We start from the raw sequence: 24,308 nt of genomic DNA, 5'->3' as shown, positions 1-24,308 counted from the left end.
TTTGCATTTTAAACTTTTTGTTTTTTCATTGCTCTGCGTACAATTACAAAATGTGATCAATAAACAAATATGTATGAATTTTGGCTAAATCAAACTAAAGTTTGTTTTTCCTTCTATGAATCTAAAACAACAACAGTCTGTGATAGTAAAATAGAGTTGAAGGGTGGGGCCTCACGATCCCTGATGGGCCCCGTTTTGTGTGAAGTCTGTGTAACGTGGCCAAACATATGTCTCTCTGCCTTTTGTCAATGAATACTTGGGCCTGCTACGCTACTGTATATCAATGTTGGGTATTATGGTGGTATTTAGAGAGCCAAGTGTTTTCTGAGTTGGTACTCGGTGAAACAAGTTTGAGAACCACTGAGCTAGATAACAAATGCATTTAGATGTTTTATCTGTTTACATTATATCGACCCCGACAGGGACAAGAAAATGAATGGATGAATATATTTAATGTCTATATCACTGACTTTTAAACCGTATAATTATATATAGTATATTGTATATATATATTGTGTGTATATGTATATAGTATATATATATAGATAGTATGTGCATATATATATATATATATATATATATATGCACATACTATCTATATATATATATATATATATATATACATAGATAGTATGTGCATATATATATATATATATATATATATATATATATATAAAATGTATTAGGGCTGCAACTAACGATTAATCTGTTGATTACTTCGATTAATCGATTAATAATCTGATAAAAGAGACAAACTACATTTCTATTCTATCCAGTATTTTATTGAAAAAAACAGCATACTGGCACCATACTTATTTTGATTATTGTTTCTCAGCTGTTTGTAAATGTTGCGGTTTATAAATAAAGGTTTATTAAAAAAAATAGAAAAATAAATACATTTGTATTAAAATATAAAAACTCTGCGCATAGCATAGCATAGATCCAACGAATCGATGACTAAATTAATCGGCAACTATTTTAATAATCGATTTTAATCAATTTAATCGATTAGTTGTTGCAGCCCTAATATGTATGTATATATATATACATATATAAATATATATATGTATATATAAATATATGTATATATAAATATATATATACATATATACAGTATATATATATATATATACATATATATATGTATATATATATATATATATATTTATATATACGTATAAATATATTTATTTATATATACGTACATATATATATATATATATATGTATATGTATGTATACATACATATTAGGGCTGCAACAACTAATCGATTAAATCGATTATAGCTCGGTTGGTAGAGCAGCCGTGCCAGCAACTTGAGGGTTCCAGGTTCGATCCCTGCTTCCGCCATCCTAGTCACTGCCGTTGTGTCCTTGGGCAAGACACTTTACCCACCTGCTCCCAGTGCCACCCACACTGGTTTAAATGTAACTTAGATATTGGGTTTCACTATGTAAAGCGCTTTGAGTCACTAGAGAAAAAGCGCTATATAAATATAAGTCACTTCACACTTCACTTCCTATGTATATATATATGTATATGTATACGCCAGAGGTGTGGACTCGAGTCACATGACTTGGACTCGAGTCAGACTCGAGTCATGAATTTGATGACTTTAGACTCGACTTGACAAAATGTAAAGAGACTTGCAACTCGACTTAGACTTTAACATCAATGACTTGTGACTTCACTTGGACTTGAGCCTTTTGACTTGACATGACTTGCTACTTTCCCCAAAACCCAAAGATTAAAAAGTTATTCAGGAGCGCTCCGTATCTTCCATTTTGTACGTGTGTGTGTGTCTATCAGCCTGTCTGTCTATCAGCATGTGTGTCTATCAGCGTGTGTCTGTCAGCATGTGTGTCTATCAGCGTGTCTGTCTATCAGCATGTGTGTCTATCAGCGTGTGTCTGTCAGCATGTGTGTCTATCAGCCTGTCTGTCTGTCAGCATGTGTGTCTATCAGCGTGTGTCTGTCAGCATGTGTGTCTATCAGCGTGTGTGCTCTCAGTACGATAGCCAATCAAATTAGATCTACGTTGTTTTCATCCCACTAACGGCAGCAGTGTCTACAAAAGTTGCTTACCACCACAAACGTAAATGTGACTGGTAAATGATGTGTTGAGAAAGTGTTAAATAAATCCAACTAATTATTATTTTCATCATGCTTACCGCATTGGTAATTATAATCAACTATAGTTAATTATTTCTATTATGGAAATAATTATGGCAATTGTGTGAATGTAGAAGCAGGCGCCAACGAGTGTTATGGGGAAAGGAAAGGTGAAGTTGCAGACAGACAAATATTTTTACATATTCAGATCGCTGCATCCATCCATCCATCCGTTTTCTACCGCTTGTCCCTTTCGGGGTCGCTGCACGGACGCACAAATCTTACACAAGTGTTGCTAAAGTCACTTGTAAAAAGGCTTCCTGCTTTACAGAAAGTTGAATACACATATGTTTACACACACACAGATGAAAATACGGACTGACAGTGAAAAAAATGGGAATTTGGGGAAAAGCGAAAATGGTAAAAAATAACTTGAATGGTCTGAATGAGTTGAAATGGGTGGTGTTGACATTTTTCAAATCAGTCGAGAAATGTTGAAGTTGTCACATGTTGAATTGACAAATGGTGTTACGGAATTTCGGGAAAAATGGGAATTTTTCCAGTTCAAAAAACAACTTCGTTTTTTTTGTCCTGATTAAGAGGAATGTTTTGACAGTGGAACGGTGGAAATGCGTTGAAAAATGAGGAAGGAGAAGTCGCCAGAAAAAAGGGTGGAAATAGGGCTTTGGAAAACCAGTAATTCTGGAAAATCCTGGAATTTTTTTGGACTTAGAAAAAGGGAAGTTTGAATTTCGAGAATGGTGGAATGGTTTGAATAGGTTGAAAAATGTGGAAATGGTGGAAGTTAGAAAAATGGCCAATTGATTTGAATAGAAAAAATGTCTGTTGACTTGAAACTGTTTAATGTTGCACTTTTGATATGTAGAAGAAAAGTTTTGTCATTTTATTTAATCTGAGCAAAAACTTGAGGCAGTTTAATGTTGATTAACGTGGACCCCGACTTAAACAAGTTGAAAAAGTTATTGGGGTGTTACCATTTAGTGGTCAATTGTATGGAGTATGTACTGTACTGTGCAATCTACTAATAAAAGTCTCAATCAATCAATCAAAAAAAGCACTTTATATGTAGAAAGGTTTTGTTGAGAAACCATTCTGAGCCTTATCTTATTTAGTTTTTATTTTATATGTGTTGACCACATCAACCCTGGCAATGGACCCTGTGTGTATATGTATGTCATGCCATTGTTTACAAATTTGGTAAATAACTAACCAACAAATTTATATTTTGTTGTTTTCTTACTGTATCGAAAATGAACCGAACCGTGACCTCTAAACCGAGGTATGTACCGAACCGAAATTTTTGTGTACCGTTGTCCGTTACACCCCTAGCCGACGCCCTTTATTACTGTCATTCAATGACTTGCACATTCTCTGATGTTGTCATGGAAAACACCGATCCTTTAAGAGGAATGTTTTGACAGTGGAACGGTTGAAATGCGTTGAAAAATGTGGAAGGAGAAGTCGCCAGAAAAAAGGGTGGAAATAGGGCTTTGGAAAACCAGTAATTCTTTAAAATCCTGGAATTTTTTTTTGACTTAGAAAAAGGGAAGTTTGAATTTCGAGAATGGTGGAATATATTGAAGGTGGAATGGTTTGAATAGGTTGAAATGGTGGAAGTCGGCATTCCTAATGACAGCAGACGTTGTACAGTAAGTGATGTTTCATTATGTTTGTTGGCTCTCATAAAGTCTGCAGTGTGTAATAATCAACGATGCAGTTAATAAAAAAGCGAACGTCGCATATGTTTGAAAAGGTCAAAATACGTAAAATTCTAAATGTTATTATACGAAACCCAAAACCAGTGATAAAAACAATAAAACAGAATACAATGATTTGCAAATCCTTTTCAACCTATATTTAAATGAATAGACTGCAAAGACAAGATACAGTTTCCATGAAATGCTCAGTCATTAACAAACAAGGATGGGTCGAGGGTCACCACTTTATGAACAAATACAAATTGTCGAACAGTTTAAGAACGACATTTCTCAACGAGCTATTGCAAGGAATTTAGGGATTTCACCATCTAAAGCAGTGGTTCTTAACCTTGTTGGAGGTACCGAACCCCACCAGTTTCATATGCGCATTCACCGAACCCTTCTTCAGTGAAAAATAAAATGTTGTTTTTTCAAATTCAAGACAAAGTTATATGTTTTTGGTAACACTTTAGTATGGGGAACATATTCTAAGTAACAAAGACTTAATTTAGAGTTTTTTGGACACTAGGGGAACATATTCTAAGTAACAAAGACTTAATTTAGAGTTTTTTGGACACTATCGCAACATATTCTAAGTAACAAAAACTTAAAGGCCTACTGAAAGCCACTACTACCAACCACGCAGTCTGATAGTTTATATATCAATGATGAAATCTTAACATTGCAACACATGCCAATACGGCCGGGTTAACTTATAAAGTGACATTTTAAAATTCCCGGGAAATATCCGGCTGAAACATCGCGGTATGATGACGTATGCGCGTGACGGAGTCCGAGTAACGGAAGTTATGGTACCCCGTAGAATCCTATACAAAAAGCTCTGTTTTCATTTCATAATTCCACAGTATTCTGGACATCTTTTGCAATTTTTTTAATGAACAATGAAGGCTGCAAAGAAGACAGTTGTAGGTGGGATCAGTGTATTAGCAGCGGACTACAGCAACACAACCAGGAGGACTTTGTTGGAGCGCTAGCCGCGCTAGCCGCCGACTTCACCTTGACTTCCTACGTCTCCGGGCCGCCAAACGCATCGGGTGAAGTCCTTCGTCCTTCTGCCGATCGCTGGAACGCAGGTGAGCACGGGTGTTGATGAGCAAATGAGGGCTGGCTGGCGTAGGTGGAGAGCTAATGTTTTTAGCATAGCTCTGTGCAGTCTGGTTGCTAAGTTAGCTTCAATGGCGTCGTTAGCACAGCATTGTTAACCTTCGCCAGCCTGGAAAGCATTAACCGTGTATTTACATGTCCACGGTTTAATAGTATTGTTGATTTTCTATCTATACTTCCAGTCAGGGGTTTATTTCTTTTGTTTCTATATGCAGTTAAAGCAAGATGCTATCACGTTAGCTCGTAGCTAAAGCATTTCGCCGATGTATTGTCGTGGAGATAAAAGGCACTGAATGTCCATTTCGCGTTCTCGACTCTCATTTTCAAGAGGATATAGTATCCGAGGTGGTTTAAAATACAAATCTGTGATCTACAATAGAAAAAGGAGAGTGTGGAATCCAATGAGCCAGCTTGTACCTAAGTTACGGTCAGAGCGAAAAAAGATACGTCCATCGCTGCCTCTCAAGTCATTCACTGTAACGTTCCTCATCTACGAATCTTTCATCCTCGCTCAAATTAATGGGGTAATCATCACTTTCTCGGTCCGAATCTCTCTCGCTCCATTGTAAACAACGGGGAATTGTGAGGAATACTAGCTCCTGTGACGTCATGCTACTTCCGGTACAAGCAAGGCTTTTTTTTATCAGCGAGAAAAAGTTGCAAACTTTATCGTCGATTTTCTCTACTAAATCCTTTCAGCAAAAATATGGCAATATCGCGAAATGATCAAGTATGACACATAGAATGGATCTGCTATCCCCGTTTAAATTTTAAAAAATCATTTCAGTAGGCCTTTAATTTAGACTTATTTGGTTAGGGTTAGAGGGTTAGGGCCAGGGTTAGAGGAATAGTTTATAATAAGGCCATGCCGAATAAGGCATTAATAAGTACTTAATAATGACTAGTTAAGAGCCAATATGTTACTAATTTGCATGTTAATAAGCAACTGATTAATGGTGAATATGTTCCCCATACTAAAGTGTTACCTTGTTTTTTTTACTGGTGCACAAGAGTTGTTCACATCTGCTTGAGTGGCTTATATTTTGTTATATTTTCATTTGAAAAATAAAGATAATTGTGACAATGAAAATTGTTTTATAACAGTGTGTATTTGCATGAAACTTTTGTAGTTAAAAAATGTCCGAACAAACTGTTGGCCCCCGGGCATCTTCACTTTATCAAATCTGGCCCTTTTTGCAAAAAGTTTGGACACCCCTGCTTTAGAGATTGATGTCAGTTTTTGATACAGAGCCGTCTGAGGGATCGAAGGTCACGGCCATTCAATGTTGGTTTCCGGCCATGCCGCTTACGTGAAGTGATTTCTCCAGATTCTCTGAACCTTTTGATGATATTATGGACTGTACATGTTGAAATCCCTAAATTTCTTGCAATTGCACTTTGAGAAACGTTGTTCTTAAACGGTTTGACTATTTGCTCACGCAGTTGTGGACAAAGGGGTGTACCTCGCCCCATCCTTTCTTGTGAAAGACTGAGCATTTTTTGGGAAGCTGTTTTTATACCCAATCATGGCACCCACCTGTTCCCAATTAGCCTGCACACCTGTGGGATGTTCCAAATAAGTGTTTGATGAGCATTCCTCAACTTTCTCAGTATTTATTGCCACCTTTCCCAACTTCTTTGTCACGTGTTGCTGGCATCAAATTCTAAAGTTAATGATTATTTGCACAAAAAAAAAATGTTTATCAGTTTGAACATCAAATATGTTGTCTTTGTAGCATATTCAACTGAATATGGGTTGAAAATGATTTGCAAATCATTGTATTCCGTTTATATTTACATCTAACACAATTTCCCAACTCATATGGAAACGGGGTTTGTAGGACCCAGACACAAAACCGCGCATCCTGAAGCGGCTTGAAGATGATCTGTAAAACATCATCTATGCAAAGACCAAATTGACCAAAGAATCAGCATTACATGTTATGTAGACCACAAGGAAGTGTAAGAAAAATCACAATATGACCCCTTTTAATGTGTTCTATAATCCGGTGCACCTTTTGGTCTGAAAAATACGTAAACTTGAAAATGTTTGCTTTTTCTCATTACATTCCACTTTTTTGCCCATTTTTCTCACATTTTCAACATTGAGGAAAGAAAAAAGGTAGACACACAAATGCTTTACTGAGAACCAGCCGACGCTCTTTATTACTGTAATTCAATGACTTGCAGCTTCTCTGATGTCGTCATGGAAAACAACACCGATCCTTTAAGAGGAATGTTTTGACGGTGGAACGGTTGAAATGCGTTCAAAAATATGGAAGGAGAAGTCGCCAGAAAAAAGAGTGGAAATAGGGCTTTGGAAAATTAGTAATTCTGGAAAATCCTGTAATTTTTTTTTCATTAGAAAAAGGGAAGTTTGAATTTCGAGAATGGTGGAATATATTGAAAGTGGAATGGTTTGAATAGGTTGAAAAATGGCCAATTCATTTGAATGGGAAAACTGTCCTGGAAAACCTAGGATTTTGGGTAATCTGGGAATTTGTCAAGGGAAAGCTTGTGATTCCCGAATAGGCTGAACAGTTTGAAGTGGGTTAAGGGTCTCTAAACACGAGTACATTTCATAAAAACACCAGAAGGAGATGCTGGATTTGATGCTAGTTGTTTATAGCGGCGCCGTGATCACAAGATTGTGTATAATTTCAATAAGATCGACTGGCGAGGAAGTTTATTGTATACCATAAATCATGCCTCTCACCTGGATAGAAGAAAGCTGAGGATGTATGCCAAAAAGTTGGTAGACTTTTGACAGCCAATATAGACTCGGAAATGGACACGAAAAGACACTTGGGTACACCCCTTTTTTCTCTGTGAGGATTATGAGTCATTCTTCATCAAAACAGGACTATAAAAATAATTTATCAGTCGGCATTCCTAATGACAGCAGACGTTGTACAGTAAGTGATGTTTCATTATGTTTGCTGGCTCTCATAAAGTCTGCAGTGTGTAATAATCAGCGATGCAGTTAATAAAAGAGCAAACGTCGCGATGCGTGTATTAAATTAATGTGCCGCATATGTTTGAAAAGGTCAAAATACGTCAATTGTAAATGTTATTATACGAAACCCAAAACCAGTGAAGTTGTGACGTTGTGTAAATGGTCAATAAAAACAGAATACAATGATTTGCAAATCCTTTTCAACTTATATTCAATTGAATAAACTGCAAAGACAAGATTCTTAACGTTTGAACTGGTTTTGGGTTTTGTAAATAGGACCCAGACACAAAACCGTGTATCCTGAAGCGGCTTGAAGATGATCTGTAAAACATCATCTATGCAACATTTTGACCAAAGAACCAGCATTACATGTTATGTAGACCACAAGGAAGTGTAAGAAAAATGACAAAATAGCCCTTTTAATGTGTTCTATAATCCGGCGCACCTTTTGTATGAAAATAGACCCGCTCATTAGCAGTGCGATTTATAACCCGGTGCGCCTTTTGGTCCGAAAATTACGTAAACTTGAAAATGTTTGCTTTTTCTCATTACATTCCACTTTTTTGCCCATTTTTCTCACATTTTCAACGTTGAAAAAAGGAAGACACACACATGCTTTACTTTATGTGGGCTCTGTACCGAGGATGTCGTTGTGGCTTGTACAGCCCTTTGAGACACTTGTGATTTAGGGCTATATAAATAAACATTGATTGATTGATTGATTGATTACTGAGAATCAGCCGACGCTCTTTATTACTGTAATTCAATGACTTGCAGCTTCTCTGATGTCGTCATGGAAAACACCGATCCTTTAAGAGGAATGTTTTGGTAGTGGAACGGTTGAAATGCGTTGAAAAAGGTGGAAGGAGAAGTCGCCAGAAAAAAGGGTGGAAATAGTGCTTTGGAAAATGAGTAATTCTGGAAAATCCTGGAATTTTTTTTAACTTAGAAAAAGGGAAGTTTGAATTTCGAGAATGGTGGAATATATTGAAGGTGGAATGGTTTGAAAAGGTTGAAAAATGTGGAAATGGTGGAAGTTTGAAAAATGGCCAATTCATTTGAATGGGGAAAAATGTCCCGGAAAACCTAGGATTCTGGGTAATCTGGGAATTTGGGGAATTTGTCAAAGGAAAGCTCGCAATTCCCGAATAGGCTGAACAGTTTGAAGTTGGTTAAGGGTCTCTAAACACGAGTACATTTCATAAAAACACCAGAAGGAGATGCTGGATTTGATGCTAGTTGTTTATAGCGGCGCCGTGATCACAAGATTGTGTATAATTTCGACATGATCGACTGGCGAGGAAGTTTATTGTATACCATAAATCATGCCTCTCACCTGGATAGAAGAAAGCTGAGGAATGACACAAAATCTCACATGTTTGTACTTTACTGACGCCAGCGCTCAACACCAACACGTGGAATTGCTTTTCAAAAAGTATCATGAGAGGAATGTCTTACACAACAAGTTACAAAGGAAAATTATGAGATTAAGAAAAACGGTATGACAGTGCAAATCTTCTCGTACCAGTTTTACCTGTTGAATCTTTTAAAAAAAAATTTTTTAAAACGCCCCAAAATGACTTGATTGGCCGAGCTGCTTATTGTTAAAAACACAAGCACACACACAATGTTTATGTGAGTGTTTGTGCTGCAGCTCAGAAGTCACCAGCCATGTCTGCCTTTTACCTCGCACTCTTGCTTTTAGCAGGTAAGTTCAATATTTTTATTATTATAACAAATGATTTGACTTTTTTAAAACATACAGAAACTTCTGTTCTAAGGAGATGATCAGCAATATTCCTTTGTTCGTCCACGTAGTAGATGTCAGACTGAGCTGTTGTACTTTGCTGTACTTTACAGTGAACGTGGCCTCCTTGGCTGCATCCGGACCCCCTCAGGGTAAAAGGTCACTAAGGGACCTGCAAGGAATGATCAAATGTACCACAGGGAGAAACCTTATTGAATATAGTTCGTACGGCTGCTACTGTGGAGGCGTGGGGAAAGGCAAGCCTATAGACCAGACTGACTGGTAAGTGTACAAGCCTATAGAACAGACTGACCAGTAAGTGTACAAGCCTACAGATCAGACTGACCAGTAAGTGTACAAGTCTATAGACCAGACTGACCAGTAAGTGTACAAGCCTATAGACCAGACTGACCGGTAAGTGTACAAGCCTATAGACCAGACTGACCAGTAAGTGTACAAGCCTATAGACCAGACTGACCGGTAAGTGTACAAGTCTATAGACCGGACTGACCAGTAAGTGTACAAGCCTATAGACCAGACCGACCAGTAAGTGTACAAGCCTATAGACCAGACCGACCAGTAAGTGTACAAGCCTATAGACCAGACAGACCAGTAAGTGTACAAGCCTACAGATCAGACTGACCAGTAAGTGTACAAGCCTATAGACCAGACAGACCAGTAAGTGTACAAGCCTACAGATCAGACTGACCAGTAAGTGTACAAGCCTATAGACCAGACCGACCAGTATGTTTACAAGCCTATAGACCAGACAGACCAGTAAGTGTACAAGCCTATAGACCAGACCGACCAGTAAGTGTACAAGCCTATAGACCAGACAGACCAGTAAGTGTACAAGCCTACAGATCAGACTGACCAGTAAGTGTACAAGCCTACAGATCAGACTGACCAGTAAGTGTACAAGCCTATAGACCAGACCGACCAGTAAGTGTACAAGCCTACAGATCAGACTGACCAGTAAGTGTACAAGCCTATAGACCAGACCGACCAGTAAGTGTACAAGCCTATAGACCAGACCGACCAGTAAGTGTACAAGCCTACAGATCAGACTGACCAGTAAGTGTACAAGCCTACAGATCAGACTGAGCAGTAAGTCTAAAAGCCTAGATACCAGACTGACCAGTAAGTGTACAAGCCTACAGATCAGACTGAGCAGTAAGTGTACAAGCCTAGAGACCAGACCAACCGGTGAGTGCACAAGAAAACAAATCCTCATCGACTTCTCGTTTTATCTTTTTGACTTCAAACCAGCCAAATGCTAACTATGCACTCATGCGGTTGTGATGCCCCACTTTTAAAATATTGTGCAATTCCTAAACTTACAATCTAAACTTATTTGAACCCTCACACAACTTGCATTCTTCTTCATTGTTTGTGGACTGCAGGTGCTGCTTCCAACATGGCTGCTGCTACGCTCGGGCCGAAAAACATGGCTGCAAGACCGACATGGACTACGACTGGACATGTAACAGAGACGGGACGGCTCATTGTGGTATTTTCTTCATCTCCTTTATCAGGATAATACAGTGGAGTCTCTAACATTGAACACCTCTGAGGATGCAATATTCACAATGTAAACCAAACCCATATTTCAAGGGGTAAAAAAACCCTTCAAAGTCGCACAAATACTTTGTGTTTTTAGGTTATTTTTGCACTCCATGACAGTTTGACGCTGGAACAGATGATTTCTATTTCCATTATTCGTCCCAAATGAGTTAGGACCCTACACATGCTGTACCTGCACTACAGTCCAAGAACAATGTGTGCTTTAAACATCAAAAGTGTAGCAAAGAAGGATTTTCAACCAACTTTCATTAGTTTTATGAAGACACGAATCAATGCTAGCCTCTACTCAGCTAACAGATGTGTGTATTTCCTTGCAGGAATCACTGATGACAAGTGTAAGGGGTTGATCTGCAACTGTGACCGAGAATTCGCCAACTGCCTGAAAAATGCACCCTACAATTGGACCAAACCCTGGCCGATCTCCCAGTGCTCTGGAAGCAAACCATCGTGTCTCTATAAAGGAAAATGATCTTGGTAGTCAATGAAGACCAATAGTAGCCACATCCTTACAGCAATAGTTTATTCCTTTAATCAATGTGTGTGACACTGCATGTCTTGTCCTTTTAAAATCACCATCCTTTATTTTGATTTGTGTGGGAATATAACAGGTACTGTATTTGCATTATAAACATGTTGTTATGATTTTTTCATTGCTCTGAGTACAATTACAAGCGGTGATCAATAAATAAAAGTGGATGGATGTTGGCTAATTCTAAATAAAGTGTGTGGTTTTTTTTTTACTTCAGGAATAAAAAAAACAACAGTCTGGAATAGTAAAATAGCAGAACTTTAGTATATGCACTGTGCGTGAGGTGTGTACACTGCAAAAACTAAAATCTGAGTAAGATGAAATATCTCAAATAAGGGTGATGTTTGCTTATTTTCTGTCTGATGAGATAATTCTTCTCACTAAGCAGATTTTATGTTAGAGTGTTTTACTTGTTTTAAGAGTTTTGGTCCTAAATGATCTCAGTAAGATATTACAGCTTGTTGCTGAGATTTGATGACCTATATTGAGTAAAACATGCTTGAAACTAGAATATCAACTGTTGCAAAGCTGTGTCATCAACACTCACAAGTATAAAACTACTTTTTTCAAAGTAATAATTTCTTATTTCAAGCATGAAAAAAAAAATCATGATTTAGACACAATTGTGTCTCATAATTAAAACGGATGACGGCCAAATGGACTTTGCTGTTTTATTTATAGAAAACACGTACTCATATAGTAGTACAGTTGGCACAGTACAGTAAACTGACTGTTAATATTTAAACATTTAACATTTCAAACAATTTTGAACAGAAATAGTTCATGCACATTCAGATAAATTCCTCAAAATTACAATTAAAAACATTTTGCTTGGGGCCGGGCTGTATATATGCGCACTAATTGACTGAAAGAGCACGCACTTGGTGCGATGATGTCATGTTATCCATGGAAAAATGCATTTTTAGACAATATGATTTGCCTGAGCGGCCAGGAGACCCCGAGAGTAACAAGCGGTTGCCTTGTTGCCTTTCCATTAAGAACAATAAACTAGTTTTTAGTATAAGTTTGCTGGTTTCAAGAAATGTAATGCCGAGCGCTTATCATTATGTCAAGATAATGGCACTAGCATTTACTTCATTTAAGAATATTTTTCAACATATTGAGCAAAAAGGTTTTTTTTTTTTTTCTATCAATGTCACGACTTGGTCCTTGACGTGGTTTACTCTCCCGTGGTGCAAACGAATTGGACCATACGTGGCGTGCAGGTGAGGACATGTTTAATCTTTTAACTCAAACAAAAGGTACAAACAAAAGGCGCTCACAGAGGAGGTAACAAACTTGGCTATGACAAAACAAAAAGCGCGCACAAAGGCGGAAGTAGAAAACTAGACTATGAAACAAAAGACATGCACGTGGGCACAAAACTATGAACAATAAACAAAACTTACTTGGTATGAGATGAAACAAGAACTAACGTGACAAGGAACTGTGAACATGGCATGAATGTGTGATGTCGCCAGGACGAACAACAGAAACAGAAAAGCCTATATAGTGACATGATAAGTGAAAACAGGTGCGTGACTAACTGTGAACAGGTGCGTGACATGACTGTGAAAACGTGAGACAGGTGTGTGTGAGTCCAAACGTGGAACAGGTGAAACTAATGGTTGCTATGGTGACAAACAAAACCAGGAAGTGAAACAAGGAACTAAGGAAGTGTCCAAAAAACAAAACAGCACATGGCCAAACAAAAACATGAACACAGACATGACAATCAAGAAAAGTGCACTTGTTATTAGTGAGAATATACTTATTTTAAGGTATTTTTGGGTTCATTGAAGTTAGCTAATTTGACTTGTTTTGTAAAGTCTTGACAAGCCAAATTTTCTTGTTCTATTGGCAGATAATTTTGCTTAGTTCAAATAAAATGCCCCTCATTTTTGTATTTTTTTTTCTTGTTTTTGAACACTGACTTTTTGCAGTGTACTCGCATTTTCCAAAATGATTTGTAATTATTAAACCCATCTTGTGTGAAGAGATGCATCTATAACAGGCCTGGGCAAATATTTGGACTGATTGATTGATTGATTATAACTTTTATTAGTAGATTGCACAGTATAGTACATATTCCGTACAATTGACCACTAAATGGTAACACCCCAATACGTTTTTCAACTTGTTTAAGTCGGGGTCCACGCAAATCAGTTCATGGTAACTGAGGGGTTGGGGGGGCAAATTTAGAGAAAAAAATGTGTCTGGGGGCCGGTATATCTATCTATCTTTGCTTTTAAAAAAGGTTTAAAAAAACTTATTTTTAAAAAAGCCTTTTTTTTTTTTTTTAGATATATGCATACTCGTTTCAGCTATTTGGTTGTTCTAGTTTTTATTTTAAAAAAATGTTTTTTTTAAATTATCTTTTTATTTTTATTTTATTTTATTTAATTTTTTTATACACTGCAGCACTTTGAGGTTGTTTACTCAATGTAAAGTGCTTTTTACAAATAAAATCTATTATTATTGTTATTATTATTATTATTATTATCTATGTATGTATATGTGTGTGTGTATATATATATATATGTATGTGTATATGTACTGCAAAAAAGTCAGTGTTCAAAAACAAGAAAAACAATACAAAAATGAGGGGTATTTTATTTGAACGAAGCAAACTTATCTGCCAATAGAACAAGAAAATTTGGCTTGTCCAGACTTTCCAAAACAAGTAAAATTAGCAAACCTCAATGAACCCAAAAATACCTTAAAATAAGTATATTCTCACTAATAACAAGTGCACTTTTCTTGGTAGAAAAAAAAATTACACCTTTTTGCTCAATATGTTGAAAAATATTCTTAAATGAAGTAAATGCTAGTGCCATTATCTTGACATAATGATATGCACTCGGCATTACATTTCTTGAAACCAGCAAACTTATACTAAAAACTAATTTATTGTTCTTAATGGAAAGGCAACAAGGCAACCGCTTGTTACTCTCGGGGTCTCCTAGCCGCTCAGGTCGAATCATATGGTCTAAAAATGCATTTTTCCATGGATAACATGACATCATCGCACCAAGTGCATGCTCTTTCAGTCAATTAGTGCGCATATATACAGCCCGGCCCCCAGCCAAAAAAATTTTTATTGTAATTTTGAAGAATTTATCTGAATGTGCATGAACTATTTCTGTTCAAAATAGTTTGAAATGTCACATGTTTAAATATTAACTGTCAGTTTACTGTACTGTGCCAACTGTACTACTATATGAGTACGTGTTTTCTATTGTTTCATTGAAAATAAAACAGCAAAGTCCATTTGGCTGTCATCTGTTTTAATTATGAGACACAATTGTGTCAAAATCATGATTTTTTTTTCATGCTTGAAATAAGAAATGATTACTTTAAAAAAGTAGTTTTATACTTGTGAGTGTTGATGACACAGCTTTGCAACAGCTGATATTCTAGTTTCAAGCATGTTTTACTCAATATAGGTCACAAAATCTCAGCAACAAGCTGTAATATCTTACTGAGATCATTTAGGACCAAAACACTAAAAACAAGTAAAACACTAGATTGAAAAGATTAATGGGCCGCATGCCCGTGTTCTTCTGGAACAGTCTTCCAATCTAGGCTGAAAACACTTTTACAAAACCAAAAACCAGTGAAGTTGGCAAGTTGTGTTATTTGTAAATAAAAACAGAATTCAATGATTTGCAAATCCTTTTCAACTTATTTTCAATTGAATAGACTGCAAAGACAAGATATTTAATGTTCCAACTGAGAAACATATTTTTTTTTTGTTGCAAATAATCATTACCTTAGAATTTAAAGGCAGCAAGACATTGCCAAAAAGTTTGCACAGACATTTTCACCACAGAGGACACGACGTCCACAGTTTCCAAAAACAATTTGAAATGTGGACTCGTCAGACCCCAGAACACTTTTCCACTTTGCATCAGTCCATCTTAGATGAGCTCAGGCCCAGTGAAGCCGGCGGCGTTTCTGGGTGTTGTTGATAAATGGCTTTCGCTTTGCATAGTAGAGTTTTAACTTGCACTTACAGATGTAGCGACAAACTGTAGTTACTAACCGTGTTTTTCTGAAGTGTTCCTGAGCCCATGTGGTGATATCCTTTACACACTGATGTCAGTTTTTGACGCAGAACCGCCTGAGGGATCGAATGTCCGTAGTATTATCGCATACCTGCAGTGATTTCTCCAGATTCTCTAAACCCTTTGATGACATTGCGGACCGTAGATGGTGAAATCCCTAAATTCCTTGCAATAGCTGGTTGAGAAATGTCGTTCTTAAACTGTTTGACAATTTGCTCACGCATTTGTTGACAAAGTGGTGACCCTCGCCCCATCCTTGATTGTGAATGACCGAGCATTTCATGGAAGCCGCTTTTAATAATACCTGGGATTTATATAGCGCTTTTCTAAGTACCCAAAGTCGCTTTACATGTTTTTCTGCACCCATCATTCATTCACACCTGGTGGTGGTAAGCTACTTTCATAGCCACAGCTGCCCTGGGGTAGACTGACGGAAGCGTGGCTGCATTTTGCGCCTACGGCCCCTCCGACCACCACCTATTCATCATTCATTTCACCGGTGTGAGCGGCACCGGGGGCAAAGGGTGAAGTGCCCTGCCCAAGGACACAACGGCAGCGATTTTTTAGATGGTAAGAGGCGGGGAGCGAACCTGCAACCCTCAGGTTTCTGGCACGGTTGCTCTACCCACTACGCCACGCCGCCCCCAATCATGGCACCCACCTGTTCCCAATTAGCCTGTTCACCTGTGGGATGTTCCAAATAAGTGTTTGATGAGCATTCCTCAACTTTCTCAATCTTTTTTGCCACTCGTGCCAGCTTTTTGGAAACACGTCGCACGCCTCAAATTCCAAATGAGCTAATATTTGCGCAAAATAACAAAGTTTTCCAGTTTGAACGTTAAATATCTTGTCTTTGCAGTCCATTCAATTGAATATAAGTTGAAAAGGATTTGCAAATCATTATATTCTGTTTTTATTTACCATTTACACAACGTGCCAACTTCACTGCTTTTGGGTTTTGTATTTGTTTGTGCAACAACAATTGCAATTATTTTATTTACACCCTTTGATTTGAACTTAAATAAGTCACGATTATATTTATTGTGATTTTATCTTTTATGTATGATTTTATTCAGCATTTTGTAATTGTATGCACCTGTATGGCACTTTGCATACAAATTGTGCTCTATATGTAAATAAAAGAATGCATAAAAAGTACATTATAGTCAATTTAATTTCAGTTTGTTGCTGAAGGAAAAACACACTTTACCTTGATTTTGCCAACATCCATCTATATGTTTGTTTATTGATCACAACTTGTAATTGTACTCAGAGCAATGAAAGAGCAAAACAGAATGTTAAAAATACAAATACAGTACCTTCCCGCTTGCCCAAAAGCGTGTTATATTCCCACACATAGCAAAATAAATGCAGTGTCCCACACATTGATTAAAGGAATAAACTATTGCTGTAAGGATGTGGCTACTATTGGTCTTCATTGACTACCAAGATCATTTTCCGAGTCTATGGGCACACAATGGTTGGCTTCCAAAGCACTGGGAGTTCGGCAGAACAGCATAGTTCAAATTGTAGCGTGCATCTTTCAGGCAGTTGGCGAATTGTTGGTCACAGCCGCAGACCAACTTCTGACACTTGTCATTAGTGATTCCTGCAAGGAAATACACACATCTGTTAGCTGAGAAGAGAATAGCATTTATTTATGTCTTCATAAAACTAATGAAAGTTGGTTGAAAACACAAAAGCTTTTTTTTTTGCTGTTTCTTTCTTCTTTTGGGGAGGGGGGAGGCGTGGTATGGTTGGGATATAAACAAAAAATATTTTGACATTTAGGGCAGACAACAGACATATGATGTATGTGAATATGATGTAATGGATAAGAATGTCTGATGCTGGATGTCAATAAAAAAAAAAGGAAAATATATTTATATATTTTCCTATTTTTTGACAATTAAAGATTTACAAACGTTGACTTTTTTATATATATTTTTTCATATATATATGAAAATATATTTATATATTTTTCTATTTTTTGATCATTAAAGATGTACAAACGTTGACTTTTTTTCTATATTTTCATATAAATATATATATATATGAAAATTTATTTATGTACGTTCCTATTTTCTGACAATTAAAGATTTACAAATGTTGATTTTTTTCTATATTTTCGTATAAATATATAAATATGAAAATATACTTATATATTTTCCTTTTTTTGACAATTAAAGATGTACAAATGTTAAAAAAAATAACAAAAATAAAATAGTCTGTTCCACTATCAAACTGTCATGGAGTACAAAAATAACCTAAAAACACAAAAGCTTTTTTTTTTGCTGTTTCTTTCTTCTTTTGGGGGGGGGGGGGGGGGGGGGGCGGGGGGGGGGGGCGTGGTATGGTTGGGATATAAACAAAAAATATTTTGACATTTAGGGCAGACAAAACAGATATAGGATGTAATAGATAGGAATGTCTGATGCTGGATGTCAATAAAAAAAAAAGAAAAGAAAAAAGGAAAATATATTTATATATTTTCCTATTTTTTGACAATTAAAGATTTACAAACGTTGACTTTTTTATATATATATTTTCATATATATATGAACATATATTTATATATTTTTCTATTTTTTTATAATTAAAGATGCACAAACGTTGACTTTTTTTCTATATTTTCATATGAATATATATATGAAAATGTATTTATGTACGTTCCTATTTTCTGACAATTAAAGATTTACAAATGTTGATTTTTTTTCTATATTTTCTTATAAATATATAAATATGAAAATATACTTATATATTTTCCTTTTTTTGACAATTAAAGATGTACAAATGTTAAAAAAATAACAAAAATAAAATAAGTCTGTTCCATTATCAAACTGTCATGGAGTACAAAAATAACCTAAAAACACAAAAGCTTTGTGTGACCTTGAAGGTTGTTGTTTTTTTACCCCTTGAAAAGTGGGTTTGGTTTAAATTGTGAATGATACATCCTCAGATGTGTTCAATGTTATAAGCTCCACTGTATTATCGTGTTAAATGACAAGAAAATGAAGAAAAATAGATGAAGAAAATACCACAACGAGTCGTCCTGTCTCTACATGCCCAGTCGTAGTCCGTGTTGGTCTTGCAGCCCCATATTTCGGCCTGAGCATAGCAGCAGCCATGGTCGAAGCAGCACCTGCAGTCCATAAAAATGAAGATGAATGCATGTTGTGTGAGGGTTCAAATAAGTTTAGGGTATAACTTTGGGAAGCGGTGGGCAGAATTGCACCATTAAAAGTGTATGAGTGCATAGTTAGCAGTTAGCTGGTTTGAACGCTGTTGCGTTGACCAGCTCTTCCTCCCAGGGAATTTAAGTTGCTGGTCACTCCCAAGTTCTTTTTATGGCACATAAGCTGAAGTTTAAATTGATCACCAGGCAGTAGTTGGTATTTTGTGGTTTATTCTCAAAGCTTTGAAGACAAACGTGAGACCAATCCAGTACACAAGCGTTCCCTAGCCCAGCCAAGATCGATCTCTCCCCAAACCCACGGAAGTGCTGTGTTCTTCCATCCATCCCTCGCTTCCACCCCCCAGAGACGCTCCGTTTCACCCCCCTCCTCCCCACCTGCTGTCTGCCAGCCCAGCACCGCTGTGTGCCCCTTATCTCAAGAATGCCATGGGAGTCTCAACAGAGACAATATTCAACGCTCTGACTCTCTCAGCAAGGACACTCGTAATGCAAGCACTTTGTACCAGACGAAACATTAGCTGATTAAAATATGACTATAGGAGATACAAAAGAAGTAACACTTAAATATGGATATATGTAAAAAATCGGGTTCCGTCAACGCTGAATTATGAAACCATGAAGTCGACAAGGATTTGTTTCGTGTTGTATATTTGATGGTCGTGTCACTCTCCCAGGACAGAGTGACTGGGTGATGAGCCAAGAAGACGCCGACGAGGAATCGTCGAACAAAAAGCTTTATTTGTTTCGGCGAGCCTCAGACTGGAACTGCAGCTTCCAGGAGAAAGAGTATGGGCCTGATTACTCTTCTGATGTCCTTTCGGACATACTCAGCCAGCGTCTGTGGGTCTGATGGACCTGTTGCATTTTGTGGCTTTTAATGCCTCACACTCAAACACTTTTATGTTAAAATACTGAACAGATGTTTATTGGGATAAGGTAAACATCTGTTCAGTATTTTATGTTTATTGAGATAAGGTAAACATCTGTTCAGTATTTTAACATAAAAGTGTTTGATTGTGAGGCATTAAAAGCCACAAAATGCAACGGGTCCATCAGACCCACAAACGCTGGCTGAGTAACAACAATATGAACGTTGCACGGAAAATTTATCTGCCAGTTTCTGCATCCCACAGGGATTCTTCTTTTGTGTTTCTGCACCTGCGGTTCCCACACAAGGTTGCAACATTGTTTGTCAACACTGTCTGCTCTCATTTTCTCGCACATTTGACCCTCTGATGTTCTGTGTACCTACACTCTGTCCTTGTCCTCCTCCTGTCTAGACCTGCTGTGTGTGTGTGTGTGTGTATGGGTGGGTACGTGTGGTACACAAAACATCAATTTCCACACTTCTATTAGACCCGGACATCTTATATGTAATAGAATTGTGTAGGGGGGGTGTATGGTGTGTGGTCATTAAATATGTATTCTGATATATGTTCTTCACAGAAAATGAGCCAAAGTCTGTTTGAAAAATTAATTAATTGTATCATTTTTCTTTTAATAAAAAATGAAAACGGGTCCCACGGACCCGAACACCACACAAGGGTCACGAAGACCCCCGCTCTTCGTAACTCTAGCCTTGGAGCCGGCCAGTCCGGACAAAGCCCAATTTCTTGCTTGGCCAGTCAACCTATTTCCTCTGATCGGTTTGAGTCGGGTGACCCCCGACCCCTATCCTCTACTCCTACTTGTGAGGGCTTCCTACCAGATGTTGCTAATGTCTCTTTACACTTCCTCCTAAAACCCAACTGCTGCTATCCTTTAAGTTCCCCAATGTCCTGGGGGCAAGAGCCACCACTCTCTGGAGAGTTTGTGATGGACTAAGCTATGTAAGGGCTTATTTCCTTAATAGGATAATTCTCTAAAGGATTCTGTGACCAAACACATGCTACTTCATAATCATATAAGAAAATGGTACACGGTATAATTTACCACATTCACTTACCGGTCGGTCTGGTCTACAGGCTTGCCTTTCCCCCAGCCTCCACAGTAGCAGCCGTACGAACTATAGTCAATATAGTTTCTCCCTGTGGTACATTTGATCATTCCGTGCAGGTCCTTCAGTGACCTTTTACCCCGTTGGGTTGCGGATGCAGCCACGGAGGCCAGGGTCACTGTAAAGTACAACATCTCAGTCTGACATGGACGTACAAATGAATATCACTGATCATCTCCTTAAAACAGAAGTTTGGGTGTGTTTTGAAAGAGCAAATAATTTCTTGTATTAAAGACAAATATTGAACTTACCTGCTAAAAGCAAGAGTGTGAGGTGAAAGGCAGACATGGCTGGTGACTTCTGAGCTGCATCCACACTGGGTGTGTTTGTGTGTTTAACATGCAGGAGAGGATCTCTTTTATATGTTTTCTGAATCCTCAGCATCACCATTTGTCAGCTCAGCCGATCCAGTCATTTTGGGCGGCCTTATTATTGTTGTGGTTTTTTTGACAAAGGCTCAATAGAAAACTTGTACAGTAAGAATAGAATTGTGACATCCTGTTTTAGCCAAGTCATCATTTTTGTTTTGTCACTTGATGTATAAGACATTCCTCTCATATTTATTTCCATAAAACAAAACCTTCAAAGGAACTGTTAATCTACAAACCCCGTTTCCATAAATCATTGTATTCCGTTTGTATTTACATCTAACACAATTTCCCAACTCATATGGAAACGGGGTTTGTAGTATTATTTCTAATAAGATGCACCTGGACAATTCCACTTGTTGGTGTTGAGCCCTGGAGTTTGTTTAGTAGAAAAATGTGAAATTTTGTGTCATATTACATATACAGTACAGGCCAAAAGTGTGGACACACCTTCTCCTCATTCAATGTGTTTTCTTTATTTTCATGACTATTTACACTACCGTTCAAAAGTTTGGGGTCACCCAAACAATTTTGTGGAATAGCCTTCATTTCTAAGAACAAGAATAGACTGTCGAGTTTCAGATGAAAGTTCTCTTTTTCTGGCCATTTTGAGCGTTTAATTGACCCCACAAATGTGATGCTCCAGAAACTCAATCTGCTCAAAGGAAGGTCAGTTTTGTAGCTTCTGTAACGAGCTAAACTGTTTTCAGATGTGTGAACATGATTGCACAAGGGTTTTCTAATCATCAATTAGCCTTCTGAGCCAATGAGCAAACACATTGTACCATTAGAACACTGGAGTGATAGTTGCTGGAAATGGGCCTCTATACACCTATGTAGATATTGCACCAAAAACCAGACATTTGCAGCTAGAATAGTCATTTACCACATTAGCAATGTATAGAGTGTATTTCTTTAAAGTTAAGACTAGTTTAAAGTTATCTTTATTGAAAAGTACAGTGCTTTTCCTTCAAAAATAAGGACATTTCAATGTGACCCCAAATTTTTGAACGGTAGTGTACATTGTAGATTGTCACTGAAGGCATCAAAACTATGAACAAACACATGTGGAGTTATGTACTTAACAAAAAAAAAGGTGAAATAACTGAAAACATATAATATATATTCTATTTTCTTCAAAATAGCCACCCTTTGCACACTCTTGGCATTCTCTCGATGAGCTTCAAGCACACCTGTGAAGTGAAAACCATTTCAGGTGACTACCTCTTGAATGTAAAAATCATGATGATGAAAAGATATGAATGAGTAAAATGATGTCGTCATTATTGGTTTAATAGTTGTAAAATGTAAATATGGCTTTGTAGTCGTCAACATTGCTGTATTTGTGAGAATAAGAGGCCGGTACGTCTCTAGAGGACCTGCATAAGAGACACTGCAACAAATGAGCAAACAGCATCCTCAAGGACTCATCCCACCCAGGTCACCACTGGCTTGAACTCTTGCCCTCAGGGAGGCGCTATAAGACCATCAAAGCAAGGACAAATAGACTGAAAAACAGTTTCTATCCTAGAGCTGTTATTGCCCTAAACTCTGCACTTACCTGAACACTCACCACTTTATTACTTGCTTACCTCTGATAAAGATCTACTGTGCAATATGTTTTTTAACATTTTATTATGTTTTTAAATTTTAAATTGTTTTATTATTGTTGTTGTCTTTAGACTATTGTATGTAGGTTTTTTCAAAGCACTGAGCTGGATTGCTGTCCAATTTCTTTGTTTCCATACAATGACAATAAAGGTATTCTGATTGTGATATTATACGTTTTGAACTTATTTCTGCTCCTTTTCATTCATTATTTGATTTAATGTCACTTTGACTGTTTTATTTGTATTCCTTTGTTTGATTTTTACGAATAAAATAAATAAATGAACTGGACTGGACTAATTAAAATAGCTAAGCTACAGGTAAAGCTAACCCTACAGAATTGTTGCAAGCTACATGGAAAAAGTAATTTGAGGGTTTTTTCTAATTGTGCCCACTGGTTTGAGTTTTTGCTTGCCGTGATGGGGGATCTGAGCTGAGGATGTCGTTGTGGCTTGTGCAGCCCTTTGAGACATTTGTGATTAAGGGCTGTATAAGTGAACTTCGATTAATTGATTGATTGATATTATATCCTTAACATTTTTTTATAAATAAAGAAATATAGATCAACTTACAACAAAGAATACCTTTATAAAATTGTTTTTTAGTCTGTGACAGAATTGATTTTAGGTGCATCAATTATCCTGAAATTTAAAAAAAAGTTATCCAAGGTTAAATAAATAAATAAATAAATAAATACAACTATAAACACATTTTGATCCACTTGAACCTAAAGGGACATGGGGGATTTTTTTTTTTTTACAATTTATTTTATATATTTTTTTAGACATGTATCTCATGCGCACAAGAAACTATCTCTTCCGCACGAGAAAGTTTTTATAAAGTTATAAAAAATAAATTTAAAAAAATTATAATTTAAAATTTTTATTTTTTTTTTTTAGACATGTACTTTCTCGTGGGCACGAGATACATGTCTAAAAAATAAAAAAAATAAAAATAAAAATAACATTTTTTATTTTTATTTTTTTAAGTTTTTCGTGTGCATGACATATACATGACAAAAAAAAAAATATTACAAAAAAAATAAATTCCCCCATGTCCCTTTAGGGGCTCTGTATGAACCATATGATTACTGAAAAATTAAATTAAACAAATTCTTTAAATAATAATACATTCAAATGGATCCGCAACATTAACTCAGGAGCACAATACATAAAACACTATCATCTACAAAACAAAAAATTATAAAACAATTTGTGCTGATTTTATTTTATTTTTTAACCAAAAGTCATAATACATGATACTGTTAAAGCATGTTGCCCAAGGGCTCCTCATCTGGATTGA

General features: G+C 36.8%; 2 protein-coding genes across 2 annotated transcripts; one reads left to right on the top strand and one right to left on the bottom strand.

Annotated features, from left to right (window-relative positions):
* Window positions 1-9,525: 9,525 nt before the first annotated feature.
* Window positions 9,526-11,976, top strand: LOC133651434 (phospholipase A2-like). Its single transcript, XM_062049385.1, has 4 exons — window positions 9,526-9,619; window positions 9,772-9,940; window positions 11,062-11,168; window positions 11,560-11,976. Exons 1-4 carry the CDS (start codon window positions 9,583-9,585, stop codon window positions 11,709-11,711), a joined length of 465 nt encoding a protein of 154 aa, XP_061905369.1. The 5' UTR covers window positions 9,526-9,582; the 3' UTR covers window positions 11,712-11,976.
* A 5,313-nt stretch (window positions 11,977-17,289) lies between these two features.
* LOC133652585 (phospholipase A2-like) lies at window positions 17,290-21,420 on the bottom strand. Its single transcript, XM_062051510.1, has 4 exons — window positions 21,282-21,420; window positions 20,980-21,148; window positions 18,877-18,980; window positions 17,290-17,447 (listed from the first exon to the last, which is right to left on the bottom strand). The coding sequence occupies exons 1-4, from the start codon at window positions 21,418-21,420 to the stop codon at window positions 17,290-17,292; spliced, it is 570 nt and encodes a 189-aa protein (XP_061907494.1).
* Window positions 21,421-24,308: the final 2,888 nt, after the last annotated feature.

Source organism: Entelurus aequoreus, linkage group LG06, assembly GCF_033978785.1.
Source record: "Entelurus aequoreus isolate RoL-2023_Sb linkage group LG06, RoL_Eaeq_v1.1, whole genome shotgun sequence".
In the NCBI taxonomy this organism is placed as follows: domain Eukaryota; kingdom Metazoa; phylum Chordata; class Actinopteri; order Syngnathiformes; family Syngnathidae; genus Entelurus; species Entelurus aequoreus.
This window is presented reverse-complemented; position numbering and strand designations above follow the sequence as displayed.

Bases quoted from the DNA above. Each gene is read 5' to 3' on its own strand.
- LOC133651434 (XM_062049385.1), top strand. From the start codon at position 9,583: ATGTCTGCCTTTTACCTCGCACTCTTGCTTTTAGCAG. The intron at 9,941-11,061 runs GTAAGTGTACAA...TGTGGACTGCAG, and splicing joins CCTATAGACCAGACTGACTG to GTGCTGCTTCCAACATGGCT. The intron at 11,169-11,559 runs GTATTTTCTTCA...ATTTCCTTGCAG, and splicing joins AGACGGGACGGCTCATTGTG to GAATCACTGATGACAAGTGT.
- LOC133652585 (XM_062051510.1), bottom strand. From the start codon at position 21,420: ATGGTGATGCTGAGGATTCAGAAAACATATAAAAGAGATCCTCTCCTG. The intron at 21,149-21,281 runs GTAAGTTCAATA...TGTACTTTACAG, and splicing joins CACACTCTTGCTTTTAGCAG to TGACCCTGGCCTCCGTGGCT. The intron at 18,981-20,979 runs GTAAGTGAATGT...TATGGACTGCAG, and splicing joins CCTGTAGACCAGACCGACCG to GTGCTGCTTCGACCATGGCT.